This window comes from Rhizopus delemar, genomic scaffold (assembly GCF_000149305.1).
Source record: "Rhizopus delemar RA 99-880 supercont3.1 genomic scaffold, whole genome shotgun sequence".
In the NCBI taxonomy this organism is placed as follows: Eukaryota; Fungi; Mucoromycota; class Mucoromycetes; order Mucorales; family Rhizopodaceae; genus Rhizopus; species Rhizopus delemar.
Genome location: NW_027137827.1, coordinates 1,610,983 through 1,632,092, shown reverse-complemented (window position 1 = coordinate 1,632,092; position 21,110 = coordinate 1,610,983). Strand labels below are relative to the sequence as shown.

Below are 21,110 nucleotides of genomic sequence, written 5' to 3'. Positions count from 1 at the left end.
AGGAGTAAATTATATGAAGAGCATGAAATTTATACTTATGTTTCATAGGTATGGTACACCTTATTTGATCTCATTGGATTTATCCAAGCAATTGACGGCCCTCGTTTGGTTGGCAGGTCCTCTTTCTGGTCTTCTTGTGCAACCTGTAAGTTTATGAATTGACATCATAATCTATTCCTAATATATTTTTATAGCTTATTGGTGCCTTTAGTGATAAATGTACTTCTCGATTTGGAAAACGAAGACCGTTTATTGTAGGGGCAGGTTTCTTGACTTGTCTGTCTATGGTAGGCATTGCTTATGCAAAAGAATTTGGTGTTATGATTGCCGATAGATATTATGAATCTTCAAAAGATGCTGTGAGCATACAAACAACTCTCGTCAAAAAAAAAAAAATTCATACATTTATTTAGGTTCATTTTTATTCCATTGTTGTCGCTGTATCTTCGTTTTATTTTTTGGATTTTACATTAAATGCAGTACAAGCCATCTGCCGTGCTCTTATTCTTGATATACCTCCTCTCTGGCAGCAAGAGTACGCGAACGCATGGAGTGCTCGTATGAGTAACACAGCTATGGTGTTTGGTTATTTCGTCGGATTTATGGACCTTGTCAAGTTTTTACCATGGTTAGGTGATTCTCAAATGAAAGTATTTTGCATTGTGGGCACTTTTGTGTTTATTGTCACTTTAGGAATTACATGTTTTGCCGTCAAGGAGAAGCGATATGTTGACGCGGGTGATCAAGATGACTTGTAAGAAAGCTTTTTTTAAATTTATCTCGTTGAAATCTAAACATATTGCTTTATAGACCGTGGTATAGTACCTTTCAATACGTTTGGCGTGCCTTTCGATATTTACCAAAGCCAATCCAATCCTTATGTAACACACAATTCTTTGCTTGGATGGGTTGGTTCCCTTATTTGTTCTACAGGTATACGCATACAAAATAGAGTACGTGCTTTGTTTAATATATGATTTAGTACCCAATGGGTCTCAGATCTTTATTTTGCTTCCCATCCTGACAATGGAGATTGGGCAGAGGGAACAAGAGCTGGTTCTTTTGCCCTGCTATGTAATGCTATTGTTTCCGTTGTTGCAGGTGTGATCATCCCCGCACTCGTCATGCGATTTGAAAAGAAGGGCATATGGTTTCTTTCCCTTTTGAATGTCTATACTGGTTCTCAGCTGATCATTGCTGCTTCATTATTATCTGCCTTATTTGTCCGTTCGGTCACGACAGCTACAGTCATATTGGCCATCATGGGTATTCCATGGGCCATTGTACTTTGGATTCCTTTTTCACTTGTAGGTGAATACGTCAGTTATGAGGATGAACAACGCCAAAAGAAACTCCCTACGACAACAGCAACAACAAGTGAGCAGCAGCAAGATGACTTTGATGCAGGCATGATCCTTGGTGTACACAACATGTATATCGTATTCCCTCAATTTGCAGTAGCTATTATTTCTGCTATGATCTTTGCTGCTGCGTCCGAAGGAAGAGAAACTGGGGAATCTAATGTAGCCATTGTATTGGCATTTGGTGGTTTGATGGCTTTAGTTGCTGCTGTATTTAGTAGATATATTAAACGCGTTACATAAATTTTTTATTATTATTGGACGCAGAGTGTTAATTTCTAATCCAATCTTGGACTTTTTCAATATCTTTGTTTTCAACAGAACATGATACAAATTCAAGTTCATTATCAACATGTTCAAATTTGAAATCTTCTCCTTCATAACCCAAGAATACCTCTGTTTCATCTTCTTCTGATTGCTCTACTCTAGCAGTACGAGTGGATCGTAAGCGATTACTATATACACAAAAAAAAAAGATTAAATTTTTTGCTACGAGTTCTCTTTCTTTTCTCTTACATTTCACTCTCAAGCATCAATCTAATCTTCTCTGTTGGTAAAGCAGTAATCATATCTGACTTGTTGCATACAACTAAGACGGGAATACGATTTTTTTGAACTTGAGGTTTAGCCAACACATCGTACAAGTACTCGGCAACAGATCGGACCTGCTTATTAAGAGTTGTGCTGTCTATAACAAATACAATCGATTGGGCTACAGGTAAAAAGTCGACATAACGATAGCGAACACGTTCATGACCAGGTAAATCAACAACATCGAACGTCTAATCAACTATATTAAGTTTTTTTTTTTTGGGTGATTTATGTTTTAGTAATTACCTTGTTTGAGATTGCGAGTTGACCTTCATTTTCTTTCATAGATGAAACCGTAGATCGTTTTTCTCCAAAACGTAACTACATACAAATAAAAGGGGTTGATGGACAAAATACTTTAATTTTATGTCTTTTTTTATCCTTACCAATGTATACAATGAAGTCTTTCCAGCATCACATATGCCTAATAATAACACAGTATTTCTACTTTGTTTCTTGGTATAGAATGATAATACGAGAACTATATAACCAAATGTATGAATTTCTATTTAATGTTGTTCCAATTACTATTATACCTGTGATTAACAACAGGATGGTTACAGCAATGGCAGCTTTTATTAAAGTAGAATTATCCATTTTTAAAGTATACCAAGAGAAAATAGATTTACAATATCCTGTCTGAGCGTGTATATTATTACAATGGGCTTAGGCTGGGTTTAAACAAAGAGAGAATAAGCAAGAGATTTCTATTCAGTGAATAAGAATACGATACCCTGTCATTGTTTTTCTTTTTAATCATAATGAATTCAGTCAAGGGAACTGGTACATTAATAAATAATAAAATATAAATCTTTTAATAATTAGTAAAACAAAAAAATATTTGAAGTTGTCCGTGATAGAAAATATGAGTTGTTTATTAATTGGTTAAACAGTAATAAATTTCCAGAGACAAAATTAGCTTTGGCAAACTTTCCAAGTAAAAAGAGAAACAAATGAGTTCCTTTTGAAATGCTTTATTTACGTTTTTGCTGTAGATACTGGTCGAGGTGAGAATTAATGAAAAGAGAAAAGAAAAAGCAGTATAAAATGTACATATACTTAAAGAACATATAAGGTATGATGGCAACAGAGGACATTGAAGCAGGTGAAGTGATTGTTTCAGTACCAAGGAACTTTTTGATCACCAACGAAAGCTTGACAAAGCTATATGGCACACATTCACTCAGCCCACATCAACTACTGGCTTTACACCTGGTACTGTTGACAAGAGATAAGCAGTCTTGGTGGAAACCTTATACAGATCTCCTACCAATGCACTTCAATACAATGCCAGTCAATTATCCCTCAGAATTGTTAAGTCATTTACCTAATTCCTTAAAACAAGAAACAATGCAACAAAAGGATAATATTCATACCGATTATGTCACTTGCTTAAAGTTTTGTAAATCAAAACAGTTACCGCAAGATATCACAGCTGAAGAATTCAAATGGGCATGGCTTTGTGTCAATACGCGTTGTATTCATATGACCGTACCTGATTACCTAGCTAAAGGAGAGAATATTGCTTTAGCACCTATGCTTGATTTTCTAAATCACACAACAGAAGCTAAAGTAAGTGTGAATAAGTGGAAAGAAGAAAAGCTTTAACTTTATAGTAGATTGAAAGCGGATTTAACATAAGGACACAGCGATTTGAAATAAAGACGTTAACAGCTTACAAGAAAGGAGAACAAGTATATATTAACTATGGGCCACACGACAATTTAGCCATGCTGAAGGAATATGGATTCGTCTTGAATGAAAATATTTATAATTTCGTTTTACTAGATGACGAAATTTGGTCACTTTATTCTGAAGTGGAATCCAAAAAGGGATTAAAAATCAAAAAGGAAATACTAGAAGGATCAGGGTAAAATGCAAAACGAATACATATACCTCATTAACTTGTAATTTGTAGATATGCTGGGGATTATAGCATTAAAAAGAATGAGATATCATTTAGATTAATGGCTGCATTAAGATTGCTTGCATTGGATGGAACAACGAACTCTGGATTTGATAGACGTGTTATGGATTGGCACGATGTTGTTATGGGACAAATAGAATATATCAATTCAGACAATGAAAGAAAAGCTTATTTAATGCTCGAGTCTGTTTGCAAACAATTAGCAGTAAAAGCAAAAAATGAACTTCATGTTCTTTCTGTAAGTGAAGCAACAAAGATAAAAAAATATTGACTTACTAATCTCTTTTAGCAGAAAATCTCTGAAATATATCCAAAGGCAGAAATACATCCTTTTGCTTTATACTTTTCAATTCAAATTTGGAAAGAATCAAGTGAAATTATAGACCAAACTTTAGAATATTTATCTGAAAAGTTATCCCGTATTTGATTTTTTATTTTACATTAATAAATAGTCCCATAATATCTAGTTGTCTTGTAATTATATTGCTTGTCATACTCACTCTCTGCATGAAAGGATTTGAAGCATGTTTCACAGAAATAACAAGGAGAGTGTCCGCTTAGAATGTCTTCAGTTGTAATAAAGCTAATCAATATTTTAGTTTAGCCAACAAGAAATAGATAAAATATACAACATACGAAGCAGGATATATAGTACACATTGTGCATCTCAGTCGAACGTATTTTACTGTATAAGTTGTTCGAGGAAAGTCTGTGAGTGATTCATATTCATTGGGTGAGATAAGCCTGAGATCCTTGATGAGAAACATATGCTCACAATCATCTTCATGTGAAAACACAAATGGACGATTGAAAAGAATGTTCTGATCTTTCAATAAAGCGGATTGCATGTCTACTACTTGATAATTGAACACTTGCTTATTTATCTTCTTTTTATCAAGCCATTTACTAATATGAGGTCGATATGATTCTAATGTATTTGCTGCATGTCGTGTATCAATATAAAACACATGGTCCATGTAAATAAAGCTAGGCTTTAATCTTTTGCTTTGAGTATTTAATATATCCTGACTATTTGTCGAAAAGTCTAATAAACAGCAAATTGCGTCCCTTAAATCACCTATACTGTGCGACCCCAACAATTCAATCTCTTGTCCTTTTTTCGTTGAGCTTCCGGGTGTAAATAAAACTATCGTAATTAATGTTTCCTCTATAGTTTTCCACTATACTGATAATGTAAGTTTTCATGTACATATTAATAATAAAGTTGATTACGTCAATGCGGTTTTTACTAATTGAAGTATGCTAAGAACAATTTTTAATTGAACATTATAAACCTGTGTACTTTTCATACTTACTTCAGGCATTGTATAAATATAAGATGCTGGGTCATGTTGTCGATTTAGTAATGTGTATAGATAAGTTGAACTACACAAATAATCAATCTCTTTTGCTTAAATTCATAGCTCTTTTCTTCTTTCTTACCCTACAGAATTCAATGGACTTTGCTCAATAAGTGCTGCTATATTATCAAAAATATCTCGAAGTTCAAATGAAGTCCTAGTACCTTCTACAGAAGAAGATATTTGTGAATCAGGATTATTATCTAATTGGGGCTTGCTGTTATTGCCTTCATCAATATCATCTGTACTTTGAGACATGCTTGGACTTGCTGCTGCTGAATTCTCTCGGATATACATTCTTCTTTTAGGTACTATTGGATTCACATAAAATTGATTTTCCCGTACTGCTTCTTCTACTGAATCTAAGATTTGGGCATGCTCGTTATCCATCACACGCGTCGATAGAACGTCTTTTGCTTGCGGTCGTTTGTCTGTCACAGCTTCCAAACGTGGTCGAATTCGACTAATTTTGACTTGCATTTTCTTATATATACGGTGGGCATCGGCAGAGATCTCTGAAATTAGTTCTGGATCTTGAAAGAATTCCGAATATACTGAAATATTATTGTAAGGTTCCAAACTATATATATATATATATAAAGCATTAGCTTTGATGCCTAATCTGAATGTTTGAATTTACTCTATTTCCTTATGCTTTCGTTTTTTGGCTTGAAAACTTGGTTCGTTCTCTCTCCTGGCTTGACTTTCAAACAATTTGTTAAAGCTCTTTTGTAAGGAAGAGGGGGTTGTCATTTGTTAAATTATATATATGTGTATGTGTATGTGTATGTATAAAAAAAAATATTGAAATAGTTTAAAAAATAAAGTCACACTTATCCTTGCTTTATGCATCAACTAAAAGCAATCTTTTGTAGTTTTCGTATGCTTTAAAATATAAAAGCCGGATTATTTTAACTTTAAATTAGAAAATAGCAGGTGGTGGAAAGTTCAATTTCAAATATTTTAACATTCAAATTTTTACTCTTATTTACATGTTGAAATGACAGATTGTTCCTGAAATGCTTTTATTCTCCGGGGCGGAGTCGTGCAGTAATAGTGTACAAGATGGTTTGGGTCCAAAGTTCTTCCACTTGGATAGTACAAATGGTTTTCATTATCCAATTTTTCCCTGATAATGTTCAAACAGAAAGAGAGCATACTACTTATTGAATATATCACTTCTTCAAATAATTCATTTTAAACTATTGACTTTGAACAGCAATACAGCTTTTAAGTGAAAATGTATTTATTTTATATAAAACGGAAAGGAAGCTTTTTATTTTGAACACAAAAAAAGTAATACCGCAGATGTGTTTTTTAATGATTATGATACATAAAGAGGAAAAGAAAAAAGAGAGAAATAGAAAGAGATCTTATGTATTAACTACAAGTAATATACGGGAAAGTCTTTCGACTAGGGCTAAATGGATAGGGAGACGATTGCTATTTGAAGACATAATGTTCACATACGATAAAGCATGGAATTTTTGAATAATGTCTCTTAATGTACTGTATGCTGAATGGCTTGTTTGATTAAAAACTAAATGTATCTATTAAAGCATAAATAAATACTACTATCACTCATTTTTCCTTTTCTTTTTACCTCTATAACAGGTGGATTACTATTAAACAATCCATGGCGTGAGTTTTCTGTAGGTAAAGGCGTGTAGATCGTGTAGCCACTGGCTAAGGGTATCATCCAGTTTTCCGTATTAGAAGAAGGATCCATGCTTAAGATGGCAAGAGATGCTCGCTCTCTTTTACTAGAATAAGCAACGCGATGATTCAGCAAGAGTGCTTTTGTTTGGCCTACTCCATTCTCATCTGCTAGGAAAGAGGATTTTTTACTGTTGAATCCGGCGCCTATTCCTCCTACGTTGCTTGTCGAATTTACTATGCTTGGTACGTTGGTACCTATAGAGTCCATCATTGATGATGATGCCATAGATTCTGTCATAGGTGCACTAGGAATTGGCAAAATATTTAGAGGTGATTCCAAATCTAAACAAACTATAGCTGCTTTTTCGTCTTGACCAATGCAATTAATCCATATCTTTAGTTCTTCTCTAAATAACAAACCAATTTTTGCAATGACAAATGTCCAAATGAATCCGGTGCGTTTAGAAATAATTTTGGTACGACGCCATGCTTCTTCAAATAATTGCGACATGTTCCGATATTGAGATTGACTATCTAATGTAGCAAACTCAATCAGCTCCCCGTTGTTATCCGTCCAAACAATAATCATCCAGCGCTTATCAAAACTGAAGCAATAACCCATATGAAGCACAGCATGGCTTTCGAGGATACTAGGGAAAGGGCAAAGCGCTTTCTTGAGTGAGTACTGTACAGAGTTTGGCACTGATTTAGGCAACACAAATAGTGGGGCATATATTTCAGCGGTTGATACTGAGCTTTCAAGATTGCCATTGTTGCGGCGCCTAGTCACTACTGCGCGGCATTTTGAATAAACAGAAAAGGCTATCTCTTTTAATCCAAATTTTAGGCATCCACCAAAAGAGGAAGATCGTAAAACATGTTCTACAGGAATAAGTTGCATAATGGGTTTTGCATTGCTCGTCCTTGTTCCAGAGTTTAATACGGCCGTATCATATGCCTCCACTAGTTTGCTAAAGCATCGTGTCAGATGAACATTAGACTGTAGGTCTGATGAAGGATTGAGCATATAAATAACATTATAAACATTCTCCCCTGGTACACTTCCTAACGTTGAACCCAAGTTTTGACACTCTGTTAGATAGCTTCGCATTTGTTGATCTTCCAGCGATTCATCTTGTGCTAAAGCTAAAAAGAAAGATTGAAAAGATGAGTAAAGGAAAACCCCGTAGCTTTAAATACCCTTACAAAGTAAACGAACAGGTACTAGTCCTTTGCGATACGAGCCAATATTCCCTGGTTGATGAGAGCCTAGCTGACAAGTTTCGTAGAGCGTTCCTAGGTTTTTAAAAAATTGGGATATGCTACGTTCAGTTGAATCATTTTCGGGATAAATAATAAAGTAATTGATATGCTTCTTGCAAGAGTAAGGCTCCAGACGTAGTTTCTCCCAAAACATGATAAACTTTGTAGTTCCCTCAATGAGTTCTTCCTGGCGATTGACAACAATATTAGGAGGGCGTAAGGTATCTAAGTTGGGTTCTGCAGGCCTTCGCCTTTTCACTTGATACTTGCCATACTTAGAGTGTGCTTGATTGGTTTCTAAAGAAAAATTATGTTATAGAAGCATGTATAAAAAACACAAAGCGTCCTTTTTTCTTTTCTTTTTTTTTTTTACCAGACAAATCATAATATTGCTGTACATTGAGAGGGCCTTTAACAGTTACAGATGCAGGTAAGAGTGGTTGATCTATACACATATGATTTACATCAGGAGCCTTTTTACTGAATATATTATTTAGTATGTTTTTAAAGCTTTGATTCATATAATCAACGTCATGTAGCGTTGAGCAGATATGAACAGTATCTATCAATTTAGGCTTTAACAAATTATCTTGCTATATACAACGCAAAACTAACCTCCGTAAAATGTCTGCAAAAGGTTTCTTCTTCTCGCTATCACTGCTTTCGTTGACTCTCCTTCATTAGCTTCAATTCCATTCGATGACACAGATTCAAAACCACCAGAAAAAGGATATCCTCCTAGAACAACCTGTTGACAGAGGTACTCTAGCGTTTTATAATCTTCCATGTTTTTTATTGTAATTTGGCGATTTGATTTACTATAAGTATCTGCTACTGCATCAGCAAATGGGCTGTCGTATTCAAACATCGTCTTGTCAACTGATTGCTTTGGACTTGGTTGAAAAGGTGATGCAAAAATAAGCTTGTCAATGTAGCTATCTTGAGCAGATGATACATGATCCAAAACTCGACCAGGTTTATTAGTCATATCATCATCATCTGAATAATCACTCTCGTAGCAGCTGCTACTATCGTAATCACTACTGCTGCCACTACTACTAGAGCTACTGCAATTGGTAACACTGCTGCTATTACCTGTCATATTGCTATTAACAACGCTTCCATGTTTACTGCTATGACTGCTATCAAGCTTTGTTGTTGATTCAACTTTTTGGACAAATTGTCCTTCTGCTGCATTATTTGATTCAGTCACATCTTTGTCTTCTTTGAGAGCTTTTGCTGGTTTAAGTGCTTTCCTTTTGCGTAATCTTTTAGAACGGCTGATAGGAATATAATCGGGTCTATAATAGTTGCTCTTCTGCAATCTACTCTCTACGTTACTATCTTGATCAATAGATGGATAAGTGAATTTGCCGCCATTGAAATACTTGGAATCGTTGACCAAGAAGTTTATTTTCACTGGTGCAAAAGTGGGTGGTATAAATAATTCGCGTTGTTTAGGTTTGTCTCGCTGAAAGCTTAGGTTATCTTGATCTACTTGCTGCTGCTGATGGAATAGTAATTGTTTATGTAACAAATTAGGGTCCACGCGTTGATCTTGTTGAAATTCAATATTGTCTTGCTGAGCCATGCCTACACCTAATGGTGTTACAGATAAATCATGTATTCTTGCTGTAGTACTTTCTATATCTGTATTCATCATGACCGCGCTTTTGTCGTCTAACACAAGCAATTTATCTTTATCCAACATATCAAAGTTATTATCAATATTGCTCTCGTCTTGCTTTATATCTGTATCGATCAACATGAGAGAGTCTGCAGTGGCATTACTGTCTATAAACATTTCATTTTTTACTGACATGATAGCAGGTGCAGTAACAGGCTCCGACTTAAAGAAATCAAAATCTTCTTCTGTAACGCCCAAATCAAAATTATCCAAACCACCCATCGTGTCATCGTTCCATCTATCGGGAATATCCAAAATCATATCATTGACACCCATGTTGTCTCCCAAATTGAATGCATCTAATCCGAGGTTAGCCATCTGTGGTGAGTGGTATGCTGAACTATTTGACGCGTGTCCTGCAACAGGTAACAAACCATTATTGCGTATTGCCATTGGTAAATTTTCTAGCTTTATTGACTCCACCTGTGGCGATAAATGCATTTGCTGTTGTTGTGGCTGTTGTATGGATGATCCATTGTCCATCACAATTGATCCATTGGAGTAATCATTCGCATACTGCTGAGGATATTCAGGCATGTCACCATTGTTAGAGTCAGAAAGGGCGAAGTTTGCCATTGCAAATTCAGCAAGAGAAAGGTTCTGCTGATTTCTAAGTTTTGATTTATCCTCGCCCTCTTCTTGATGCGTAATAGGTGTAGATGAAATGGATGAATCTGTTCGCTGCTGGTTACCGGTTGTGGATGCAGGTGTAGCCATAGGGGTTGTCACCATCAGTGGACTTGCATTAGTAGTTGATTCATGTATAGGCTTTTGTAAGAACCCGGCCTGATTGCCGCTAGTGGTACTCTCTTGAGAGAGCATATCTAACACAGAAGAAACTACACTATCTTTAGGACAAACAAATTCCCAGTAATTTGCAACTTTTTCATTCCAAGACGATCTATTCCACTTGTCCCCCAAATTTTCCGAGATTCCTTGATTGAATTTGAACAGACCGTTGGTGCCTGCCATATCTGTCGGTGACATTTTTGAAGATGACGACACAAAAACTAATGCTATAGGATAGTAAAATATCGTGCCATCATTCATATTTTTCAAGGCAATTAAGCTAGGTGAGCGTTTGTTGAAGTTGTGTGGTTGTTCTAATTTTTGTTCTTGAAGGGACAAAGGTTTCAAAAGATTATGTTGGATTAGTGATGTATATGGGATGTCTAACAGTGAAGACCATTTCTTTAAAATAACCTCTTCAGTTTGTCTAGGCAAATTGTAAGTATTTGATACAACAGTAACATATTCACCAGACGGGCTTATAATGGCTAACGTATTTAAATGATTAGTTTTTCATATCTTCTTTGTATACTTCCAGCCTTTTCATGTTCTTTTTCTAGTACCTTTCCGACCTCTCATTCTATTCTGATAAAGTGCTATTGGTTTCAATCTCATACGTCGAGTATTTGGTTGAAAAATCAAATTTGTGCTTGCTAAATAAACATTATATGAACAACATAGTGAAGAGGTTAACATATGCGAGTCAATGGATTCGTCTCTCATAACGTCATTGAATTCATCATTGCTAGGGAATATATAAAACTCTCCTAAAGGAACTGCTCCTTGATTCTTCATTTGACTAACAAGAATGACATTTAAGGAAAATATTTAAAGAAAAAAAATATATAAACTTACGCATCTACTAGATTCCTCAAGGACCTTATAAACATTTTATATTCAGTAGAAACCTCCACAGGCGCTGCAGTGTCTGCTTGTACTCCAGAAGAAAGTGGTGATGCTGTTGGAGACTGAAGTTTAGAATAAGCATTTTCCCAAGTAAAAGATCCGACTTTTGCTTCTATAACATCGATCAGAAATGATTATTGCATATAAGCAGGTATTATAACGTACCGTCTAGTTCACGGAGACTTTCATTTGAATCAACTTTTCCTGTATGACCATCATCAAACCAAAATACCCAAAGTTCAAGCAATATTTGATTGTCGAGATTTTCTTCATTTTCATGAGCGATTCGCCAAGTAACTGGAATGCTAATCGCTAATAGTTCAAAGTATGCTTTTAGTAAAATATTTTTAGAGCGATCATATTCGGGTGTCTTTTTCAAGGATTCAGTAAGTAGAGTTTTGCTGCAATACTGATGGTATACTCTATAGCGTATCTGTGATACACCGCTCTATAGATATGTATAAATAGGGTTTAGCTATGAACAGTTGATATACAAAAACTTTTAAAAGTACCACAATTAATATATTTGTTAAACTAGAGTCTGTGAGCATAAGATATATTAAATGTTCATCTAACTTAAGAAGAAAAAAAGAAAAAAGAGCTTATGGCTGACAGAAATAGAGACTGTTTAAGATACAATGTTCCACTTCAACTTTGACCAGAGTGAAAAATGAATTTGACCAATAAAAATCCGATTTTCCAAAAGTCACAGACCAGTTACAGCCAATAAAAAATATAGTTTGACTGAACTTACTCTTCTGCCTCATCCATTCGTGAACATTCGTTTAAAATAAAATGAAAAAGCCTTTTTTTTTTTACTAGAGTAATAAAGAAAACGAATTAATTACAACCAAACCATATATGAGTATTTAACTGTAAGAATCCTTCTCTATTTAAAAGCTTTTCAAAAGAAAAAAAAAAGTTTCAATGCTCCTTTCATAATCTTTAGATATAATGTCTCTGCTCATTTCTTCACTTGTGCTCAGATTACAATAAGAGGACTTTAATAATGTTTTGCTGTTATATTTAATCTCTATATAGGGTTCATCAATTTGTTTAAAAAGGAGAGATTAAAAGAAAAGGTAGACTATTTTGTATTCTTTTGACTTACTTGATCATTTTGTAAAGTATTATGAATTGGTACATTATCCATAGTCAAATAATACCGTTGCAAGCTATAACTGTTTAATTTATTTGTGGAATCGACAAAGAAATCAGCAGGATCCACTTATTTATTTCTGATTTAATGATTATACAGATTGGAAGGCATACTTGTTTCAATCCCTGTTGCCTCCGTTTCAGGTTCCGATGAGGTGGTAGAGCTCTTTCACACCATGCTTTTTTTTTTCAGATTTAATATATAATAATTTTTTTTTTCTAAGTTCTATTTCTTCAAGACTTTTTCACGCCACCCACCGTGGTATTTATTATACCAAGTGAACAATTATTTACCAGAGAACAAGTCGAGGAAATTATCGAAGAAATGTCAAGAAAATTCAGCCTTGATAAATCAGGGGATAGTTACACAAAACACTCAAAGGGAACCTTGGTCGAGCTGGAAAACAATTCCACAATCCATCTATAAAATAACATCAAGAACCTTCCAAAGTATGAAGGAGACGAGTGGGTTAGAAGCGATATTTTTAATAAAGAATTCCACGGGAAGATCAAAAGAAGGACAGTGGATGCCCTGCAAGGAACCAATCATCTCATCACTACCGGAAGAGCGGCAGCCGGTCTTTATGAAGAATGTCAACTTTTTGGAAACAAGGGGAAGCGAAAGGCAACTTCCTCATATAATGATAGAGATCAGGAAACTGACAGTCTACCCATATGCTACTAGCAGGACAGTGAAAATGAGGCTAGGTTAATCGTGATCAAAGCGCTCAGACTTCCAGACAGCGTTAAACACTTGAAAGAACCCCCAATGGACAAATTGTTGGCCTTGGACAAGCAAGATGCGGAAAAAATATTGCAAGCAAGATATGAACAGTTCATGCTCAAAAATGCAGCTGGAAGAAGACAAACCCCATTCAACCAACGCGATAAAGGCTTTGGAAAACAGCAATGGAACACAAGAGATGCCAATTCACGAGAGTTCAAGAGGCTTTTTTGACGTTCTTTCATCAAGGATTAGTCTACAGGTACCTATCCCTTGCATTTGGGTTAAGTGTAACTCCAAGGATTTTCTCGAAACTTATGAAATATGCCGTAGAGCCTCTCAGGAAAATGGGTCTTCATCTTGTCCTCTACCTGGACAACATCTGTATTCTAGCCAAGGCAAAGGAACAGATGACGAGCCATACCCAACAAATGATTCAACACTTGGAAACATTGGGTTTTTGATCAACAAGGATAAGAGTACATTAATCCCGAACAAAGTGCAATCATTCCTAGGTTTTCAATTCAACACTCAGCATATGACGATTCAAGCTACAACGATAAAAATCCAAAAATTGGAGACAAGGATACGACAACTGTTTAAAGTTATGAAGTTTCGATCATATAGGTGGATAGTGAGCTTGATTGGGAAAATAACGGCAGTAGGAGATGTTCTTCTTCATGTCAAATGTATGCAAAGGAATTTAGTGAGAGCACTTCAAGGTTTAAACCACAATTGGGAATCATCTTGATACCTGAGCACATCAAGCCGTAAAGAATTGACATGGTGGGTAAATAATGCACCTCTCAAGAACGGTCTTCCGATACGCTACAAGCAACCAAGCCCAAACATCACCAACTGCATCGATGCATCCGATTCAGTCTGGGGAGTCAGTTTGTGATCAGTACAGACCGCAGGTTACTAGACAAAAAAACGAAAAAGAAGATAATATCAACGTCAGAGAGCTAAAATCCATATTGTTGGCTGTTCAACTATACATGCCCAGACACAAAAACTCAACAGGTTTGGAACATACAACAAGCGATTACACATGTAAGAGTTTGGGATTATAATGAAGAGTTAGATGTAGCACAACTACAAAAGAAAACGGTTGTTTGGATTGGTATCACAGCTATGATGAGACCTTGTTCGGCTTTGGGACGTTTACAATATCAAGATGTTGACTTTACATGTTCAGACGATGGTCAGCCCCTGAGGGGTTTTCTTGATATCAAGACAGCTGAAAGAAAGTCAATGGAAAACAACAAAAATTGGAATTGCAAGTCAAGTAGATGATATTGACTGCCCTGCGAGGACATTTAAAAGCTTCATGGATCGCACGACGAACATACGAATGAACCTCCCGAAGGAGCATACATTATTTCTGGCAGACGTGGAAAAAGAAGATCGGATCAGATTTGTAAGACTAGCGACTACCGCATCATGGATACAACAAGTGATATAATACGCAGGCAATGACATGAGTATCCACAAAGCGCACTCACTGAGGGCAGCAGTAAGTACTTGAGCAATAATGTATGGACACGATATTGATCATGTGAAGAAACATGCAAATTGGTCAAACAAATCAAACACTTTCGAAAAGTATTACTTCAAACCGTTTAATAAATTTCAAGTGCTAAAAATTTCTTGATCGGATGGCAAGAAATTTGAATGCCCCAAGAAATTTTGACAGAGCAATAGTGTTGAGCAAATCTATTATTGAACAATATATGAATAACACAGACTTGGATTTGCCAAGAATTATATATCCATTTATGAAGCCGGTTTTAATTTACATATTCAGAGAAACCAGGGTCGTTCATGCAAAGGCATGACTGCAAAAAGTATTGCACCAACCGGAAAGGGTGCTACATTTGCAATCTTAGACGCAATCTCTCAAGCTGGTATCATATATGTTGAAATTAAAAAAAAAAAACAGAATCAATTTCATCAAAGAAAAGAAAGGCAGATAGAAAGGAAGTGAAAGTAAATGGTAAAGTTAGAACAAGAACCGAGCATTTTTTTAGCCTGCCTAACGGATATAATGGATGCACTGGATAAAATGATATGAAAATCCAAGGTATTATTATGGATAATGCACTTATTCATTAGCCAAAAGTGGTGAAAAAAATTGATTGAATATAGAGGCTATAAGTGCTAAAACTTACCACCATATTTACCGTTTTTAAATCCAATTGAGGAATTTTGGTCAAAGATAAAAGCTGGTGTTAGAAGAACACCATTGAAAGCAGACGATCGTAATTGTTTTTTTTATGGCCTTGAAAGTCTTGATACAGAGTTCTTCTATTAGAGGTGGTATGCTTTTCCAAAGCGAGGGTTTGGACGGTTTGTACCATTGTTGGTGTTCGCCATGTATGTGCGGCATAAGTTTTGCCAGGAGAATGTCTTTAGGTAGTGTAAAAGATCGAAGGAGAAATTAAGCTTGGGGTATGTTTATTCGTTCTTTCATTGTTAGCACGTGATAAGTGTCGCATAACTTTGGTTGAGGCTCGTTAAAGTATTTTAGATCAGTGCAAAAAAAGTTTTAAAGTCAGCGCAAAATCTTGATTACCTGAATGCAAACTCATATTCAATATATTGGTTTTTGACTGTAAATTTGCGGATGACTTTTTTTATTTTGCGGACAATGGTTTTTATTTTGCGGATAATAAATTTCATTTTGCGGATGGTACATTTTTAAAGCATTGGCTCAAGGGCCAGACATCTATCGAAAAACGAATATGAATGATTTATCCAATTTACACAATCATCAACTGATACAGTTTTAGCTGATTCAATAATTCTCGTGCTTAGATTGTCATTTGAATTCAAGCAATCTCTCCTAATTCCTCCTTTTACTTTAGACCAGAATAATTCAATAGGATTCAAAAATGGTGAGTAAGGTGGCAAGTATATAACTTTATATCCGCGCGATGCAATTAGGTCTTTAACCTCAGTGACTTTATGAATGGCAGCGTTGTCCATAACAAGATAACGCCCTTTCATATCGAATTGATCCAAAGTGTCCATGACACCGATCAAAAACTCTATGAAATGCTCACTACGAGTACCTATCCTAGCATTTGCTTCAACAACTTCAGCCTTGTCATTTTCTCTTTTTCTTTTCTTGTTACTATTCGTTTTCTTCTGAACAGCCTTTGGCTTACGAAGAGTAAGATCAATCACTCCCTTTTCACAAATAGCGCCAATTATTGATACTGTAATGCCTCTGTTTGCAGGTATTACTGCTTTAGCAGGCATTCCCCTCTTAGATCTGCCAAAGTTTCTACGAATATGCATATTAAAACCTGCCTCATCAATGAAAACACAGTTTTTATGCCAGTTCATATTTTCATCACTTTTCCACTCAAGAACCCTGTCTCTACGTATTTGGAGATTACCAAGAGTATTTCTTGAAGATACAATTGCTTCTAGTTTCTCAAGAGTTAAAGAAGCATGTAAGACGAGATGTCTATGAAGGCCAGATAATGTGATTGATTGGATTTCGCTAAAAGCCTCAAGTAGTGCATCCCTTGCCTGCCAGAGTACAGCCTGTGGGTTCTTCTCATAAAACACGCATAGGAAGTTGGTGTGATGAGGCTGAAGTTTTCTTTCCCAACTTACTCGTTGCTTTCTACCACCTGGCAAGCGTTTTTCATCATCTTCCTTATAAGTTTTTACATAATTTTGTGCTGTTCGCTCAACAATTCCAACAATTGCGCCTGCTTTTCTTGCAGAAAGTCCTTCTTCAATAACAAGATCAAGAAGCTCCTGTACTTGTTCGGGTGAGTAGGTTCTATACGCTCCTCGAGTTTTTTTGATACAATTTTTTTTCTAGATTGCTTCAAGTCATTCTGAATTTCCACAGTTATTGGTTGCTCTTCTGCTTTTGAATGGTGCTCATTCTCCAAGATCTGACGATATACCTGGTAGCTTTTTAAATCCAAAAGCTTTTTGACTGCCGGTTCAGACACACTCTCATCTTCATTTGGTCCTTTCCAGTGATGCCATTCTAATTCAGTTGTTTGGTACAAGTCATTTATATTCTCAACTTCCATTGGTTCATAATCTGGAATCTCATCAAAAACATTAAAACAATGCATATACTCTTCTGGTACACTGTAAATAGACATTTTGTAGTGAAGTAAAGCAAAAAAATGAAAAATGCACCATCCGCAAAATGAAATTTATTATCCGCAAAATAAAAACCATTGTCCGCAAAATAAAAAATTATTATCCGCTAAATAAAAATCATTGTCCGCTAAATAAAAATCACTGTCCGCAAAATAAAAAAAGTCATCCGCAAATTTACAGTCAAAAACCAATATAGTAATTTTCTTGTGTCATAGAGCCCTTATTCTTATGTAAGGAATTTCAAAGTCAAAAGTGTTTTGATTGGAAGAGAGAGTCTACCACATGATGCTACATGGAGTATAAGTAAAATTTTAATTTTTAAACTAACATGCCAAAAAAAAAAAAAAAAAGAAGAGGAAAGGAGAGATTGTTCCTACTCTTCCATCATCATCATCCCTTGAGAACATAGCCTTATTACACCCTTACATGTTTGTAATTTTATCTTACGTCAGTGTTGTTAACATGATAATACATAAACTATGTTTACTATTTCTCGATCATTTGAAATTTTTACTTTGATTTTACATAATCTGACTTTAAACTTCACATGACTCGGACACGGCCGTTAAGTATGGCTACGGTAAATGAAAAGGTTAGTTAATTAAAGTGTGCCTTTTTTTATCAAAGGAGAAGAGATTGTTATGTTTAACAGGTACAGATTGTTTTTAAATTCTATGATAAAGAAGTGGTAATAAATTTTATTATGAAAGGGAAAACATTTAATAGTATAAGATGTGTATACATTTAGAAAAAAATTATGGGTGTACAAAGTGTATAGAGATATGTATGTACGATGTGTTTGTACAAACATGTATACAAATATATGTAAGTATGTACATATATATGTGCGTGTGTGTGTGTGAAAATAAAGGATATAGCATATATATTCTTTAAAAACGTTGATTTCTAGATGCATATTCCACTAAATCCAATTGAGATGTTTCCCCATCATCCACAATAGGTTCATCATCATGATTATCAGAATGTTTGTGTGTTATATAAACATCTGAATCAAGGTTTAATTTAGGTGCAGTATTAGTGTTTCTTTCGGATAAAAGTATATGTTCGTTATTTTCTGAATCAAGTTGATCTATACGTGGAATATAATGATTGTTATGCTTTTGAAATACTTGCTGATATTGAAGTTGTTGTAATTTGAGCTCATCTGTTGTATTATTTGATCCTGCTTGAATATTTGTGCTGAGTGCACTATGTGTAGAATAATCTTGTGTCGTGAAATTAGAATAAGTTAAATTAGGGGTTGTGCTGGTCTTTTCAGTAGCAGATTTTTCTGCACTAGATGATTTTAAACCAAGAGAGGTATTTTCGTCGATCTTTGGACTAATATAAACAGTGTAAGTTGTATACAGACGCAATCTTAATTGGCAACACTTACTTGACCAAGATAGCAATGACTACACCAAGAGTAGACACAGCACCAAGAAAGTTCCAAATGGTACCCAAGACAATAGATCCCACCTTATTAACAAGGATCAAATGTCTTAATATACCAAAGAGCAACAAAAAGACAGCAAACATCCATACACATATAACAATAATTCCCATAACAGCTCGAATCTTGAATATACCAGTTTTGATGGAGGTATACCGAGGACCTGCAGTTGTATTAAATTTTTTTAAATGTCCTTCAAGGATGTGGGTTAAACGGAGACCGGAGTACAACACAGCTATACCCAAGCTTGAACAGTGAATAAACCAAAATACATAAAGCAATCGAGTAAATACGATGGCCAATTCTAGGTTTCTTTCAGCCATAATTCCAGCAGCTAAAGACATGCAGTTGTTAATGATAAAAGGCGCAAGAAAAAGGGTTCCACTGATGGTATCAACAACTTTGGGTGATGGCAACCAGCTGTTGGCAATTACTTTATGGCTCTATTAAAAAAAAAGAGATTTAGAAAAGAATAAACATTTTTTTAAATCTATTTTTCCTTACATCTGCTAATGTTTGTGCAATGCCAATGAGGTATAAAGCGAATGATCCATAACCAAATTGCCATGGAAATTCAAATATAACTATATAAATTATTATTCAATAAATTGGTGTTGATCAGCATAGTTCAAAAACATACATGAACGAGAAATCATGTCTGGAACGATGTCAGCAATTAATATTGTACTGGATAAAAGTCGAACTAAATAGTAAATTAGTTACTAATACGTAGAATTGCCATGGTTACTACTTACGTAAATTGTATATCACAATAAACAGCAACATACAATCAATAGGCTTAGGTCTAAAACATCCTTTGGATAAATTTACATCGAATAGTTGATGTCCTTTGATAAACAGTCGGTGGCATAATAATGCTGTGCCTGGTGTACAAACGAATAAAATTGGTAAATGATGATCAGATATGTAGTAGCTTATTTAAAAAGGACGCTACCTATGATGACAGTGATACCAGAAATACCAACATTAATGCCATGCACAACAGTCATGGCTTTTTGTTCTACGCAACCCTGTAGTGAAATCCGCCAATCACAATGACATATATCATCAACACAGATCCTTTCTAATGTTTGATTGAACATGTGCTAAAGAGAAAGAGAGAGAGTGAGGTAAAAGAAGGGGGGAAAAGGGAGGGGTATTTGTATAATTATCCACACGTAGAGAAAGGAAACAAAAAAGAAAAAAAAATCAAGGAAAAAAAAAGTAAATGCTTTAAAAATCAGCAACTGTGAGACCCCAATTACAGGTTGACAGCTATAATTGGATTTGCATCACTTGAAAGCAAATTAATTGTTCAACATAGTTTTCTCCGATCATTTTAGGGCCGTAGAACCATTAAATAATTTGACTGAATTGGAATCGACACGACTCCGACTTAACTGTACGTGTGTAAAAATAAGTTTATTGAAAGCCAGATAATGGTTTACCTATTTTCTTCATACTATTGTTTAGAACAAAAGAGGAGAGGACTGAATGTTAAATCTTGAAGATTAAGTATCAGATATAGTTTATTCAAGTCAAGTGAATAAACTTCAAGAACTAGAAGCATATAACATTTTTAAAAAGAGTTTCCTCCTTTGGGAAATAAACTTGGTATGTGATTTCTTGTTGTATGTTCTTTTTTGGCAAGTTGTACTCAGATCAATCTACAAGCGCCAAAAATGATATAATGCGTTACCAAAACGCCTCGTTTCTGTGAGTTTATTGTTTGTGTTACAAACAAAACGCACTAAAAGGGTGCTTGTACCTTTTTAATAGACTTCTTGTACAATCCGCACGAGGGCTGTAAACTTTTCCCTGTATTTTCGTTAGTTTTGGCGAATAAGGTTGCAGATCATTTTAAAAAAAATAGTTTTCTTTAATTTCTTTTATCCATTACTCCTTCTTACTCTTCTTATAAATAATTATATTAAAAAAGAAAAGTAGTTTAGTAAATCAAGTTGTGTTCTGGGCCGACCGAAAGTACGGAATGCACTATTTCAAGTGGAGAAATGGATTGTGTATCAACTTTTATTAACTTTCTTTTTTAGTAGTAATTTCTATGGCACAGACATCATTAGATAAATGATTAAA

The 21,110-nt window shown here is 35.1% G+C and overlaps 8 protein-coding genes across 8 annotated transcripts; 3 read left to right on the top strand and 5 right to left on the bottom strand.

The window, feature by feature from the left end:
* Window positions 1–37: 37 nt before the first annotated feature.
* RO3G_00651 (uncharacterized protein) lies at window positions 38–1,604 on the top strand (the record flags this gene model as incomplete). The annotated part of the gene is made up of 5 exons (XM_067655242.1): window positions 38–145; window positions 195–359; window positions 414–754; window positions 811–933; window positions 983–1,604. The coding sequence occupies 5 exons, from the start codon at window positions 38–40 to the stop codon at window positions 1,602–1,604; spliced, it is 1,359 nt and encodes a 452-aa protein (XP_067511343.1).
* A 469-nt stretch (window positions 1,605–2,073) lies between these two features.
* Window positions 2,074–2,549, bottom strand: RO3G_00650 (uncharacterized protein; the record flags this gene model as incomplete). Its single annotated transcript, XM_067655241.1, has 4 exons — window positions 2,074–2,151; window positions 2,199–2,273; window positions 2,339–2,376; window positions 2,489–2,549. 4 exons carry the CDS (start codon window positions 2,547–2,549, stop codon window positions 2,074–2,076), a joined length of 252 nt encoding a protein of 83 aa, XP_067511342.1.
* Window positions 2,550–3,029: 480 nt separating this feature from the next.
* On the top strand, window positions 3,030–4,306 carry RO3G_00649 (uncharacterized protein; the record flags this gene model as incomplete). Its single annotated transcript, XM_067655240.1, has 4 exons — window positions 3,030–3,524; window positions 3,572–3,822; window positions 3,871–4,117; window positions 4,169–4,306. 4 exons carry the CDS (start codon window positions 3,030–3,032, stop codon window positions 4,304–4,306), a joined length of 1,131 nt encoding a protein of 376 aa, XP_067511341.1.
* Window positions 4,307–5,108: 802 nt separating this feature from the next.
* On the bottom strand, window positions 5,109–5,993 carry RO3G_00648 (uncharacterized protein; the record flags this gene model as incomplete). Its single annotated transcript, XM_067655239.1, has 3 exons — window positions 5,109–5,142; window positions 5,323–5,820; window positions 5,881–5,993. The coding sequence occupies 3 exons, from the start codon at window positions 5,991–5,993 to the stop codon at window positions 5,109–5,111; spliced, it is 645 nt and encodes a 214-aa protein (XP_067511340.1).
* Window positions 5,994–6,613: 620 nt separating this feature from the next.
* Window positions 6,614–12,315, bottom strand: RO3G_00647 (uncharacterized protein; the record flags this gene model as incomplete). Its single annotated transcript, XM_067655238.1, has 9 exons — window positions 6,614–6,790; window positions 6,844–8,045; window positions 8,106–8,459; window positions 8,536–8,607; window positions 8,778–11,126; window positions 11,202–11,437; window positions 11,494–11,656; window positions 11,710–11,849; window positions 12,299–12,315. 9 exons carry the CDS (start codon window positions 12,313–12,315, stop codon window positions 6,614–6,616), a joined length of 4,710 nt encoding a protein of 1,569 aa, XP_067511339.1.
* A 1,235-nt stretch (window positions 12,316–13,550) lies between these two features.
* On the top strand, window positions 13,551–14,722 carry RO3G_00646 (uncharacterized protein; the record flags this gene model as incomplete). Its single annotated transcript, XM_067655237.1, has 2 exons — window positions 13,551–14,030; window positions 14,450–14,722. The coding sequence occupies 2 exons, from the start codon at window positions 13,551–13,553 to the stop codon at window positions 14,720–14,722; spliced, it is 753 nt and encodes a 250-aa protein (XP_067511338.1).
* A 1,417-nt stretch (window positions 14,723–16,139) lies between these two features.
* Window positions 16,140–17,562, bottom strand: RO3G_00645 (uncharacterized protein; the record flags this gene model as incomplete). Its single annotated transcript, XM_067655236.1, has 3 exons — window positions 16,140–16,154; window positions 16,289–16,937; window positions 17,111–17,562. The coding sequence occupies 3 exons, from the start codon at window positions 17,560–17,562 to the stop codon at window positions 16,140–16,142; spliced, it is 1,116 nt and encodes a 371-aa protein (XP_067511337.1).
* An 891-nt stretch (window positions 17,563–18,453) lies between these two features.
* Window positions 18,454–19,887, bottom strand: RO3G_00644 (uncharacterized protein; the record flags this gene model as incomplete). The annotated part of the gene is made up of 5 exons (XM_067655235.1): window positions 18,454–18,904; window positions 18,960–19,459; window positions 19,521–19,600; window positions 19,657–19,719; window positions 19,848–19,887. 5 exons carry the CDS (start codon window positions 19,885–19,887, stop codon window positions 18,454–18,456), a joined length of 1,134 nt encoding a protein of 377 aa, XP_067511336.1.
* Window positions 19,888–21,110: the final 1,223 nt, after the last annotated feature.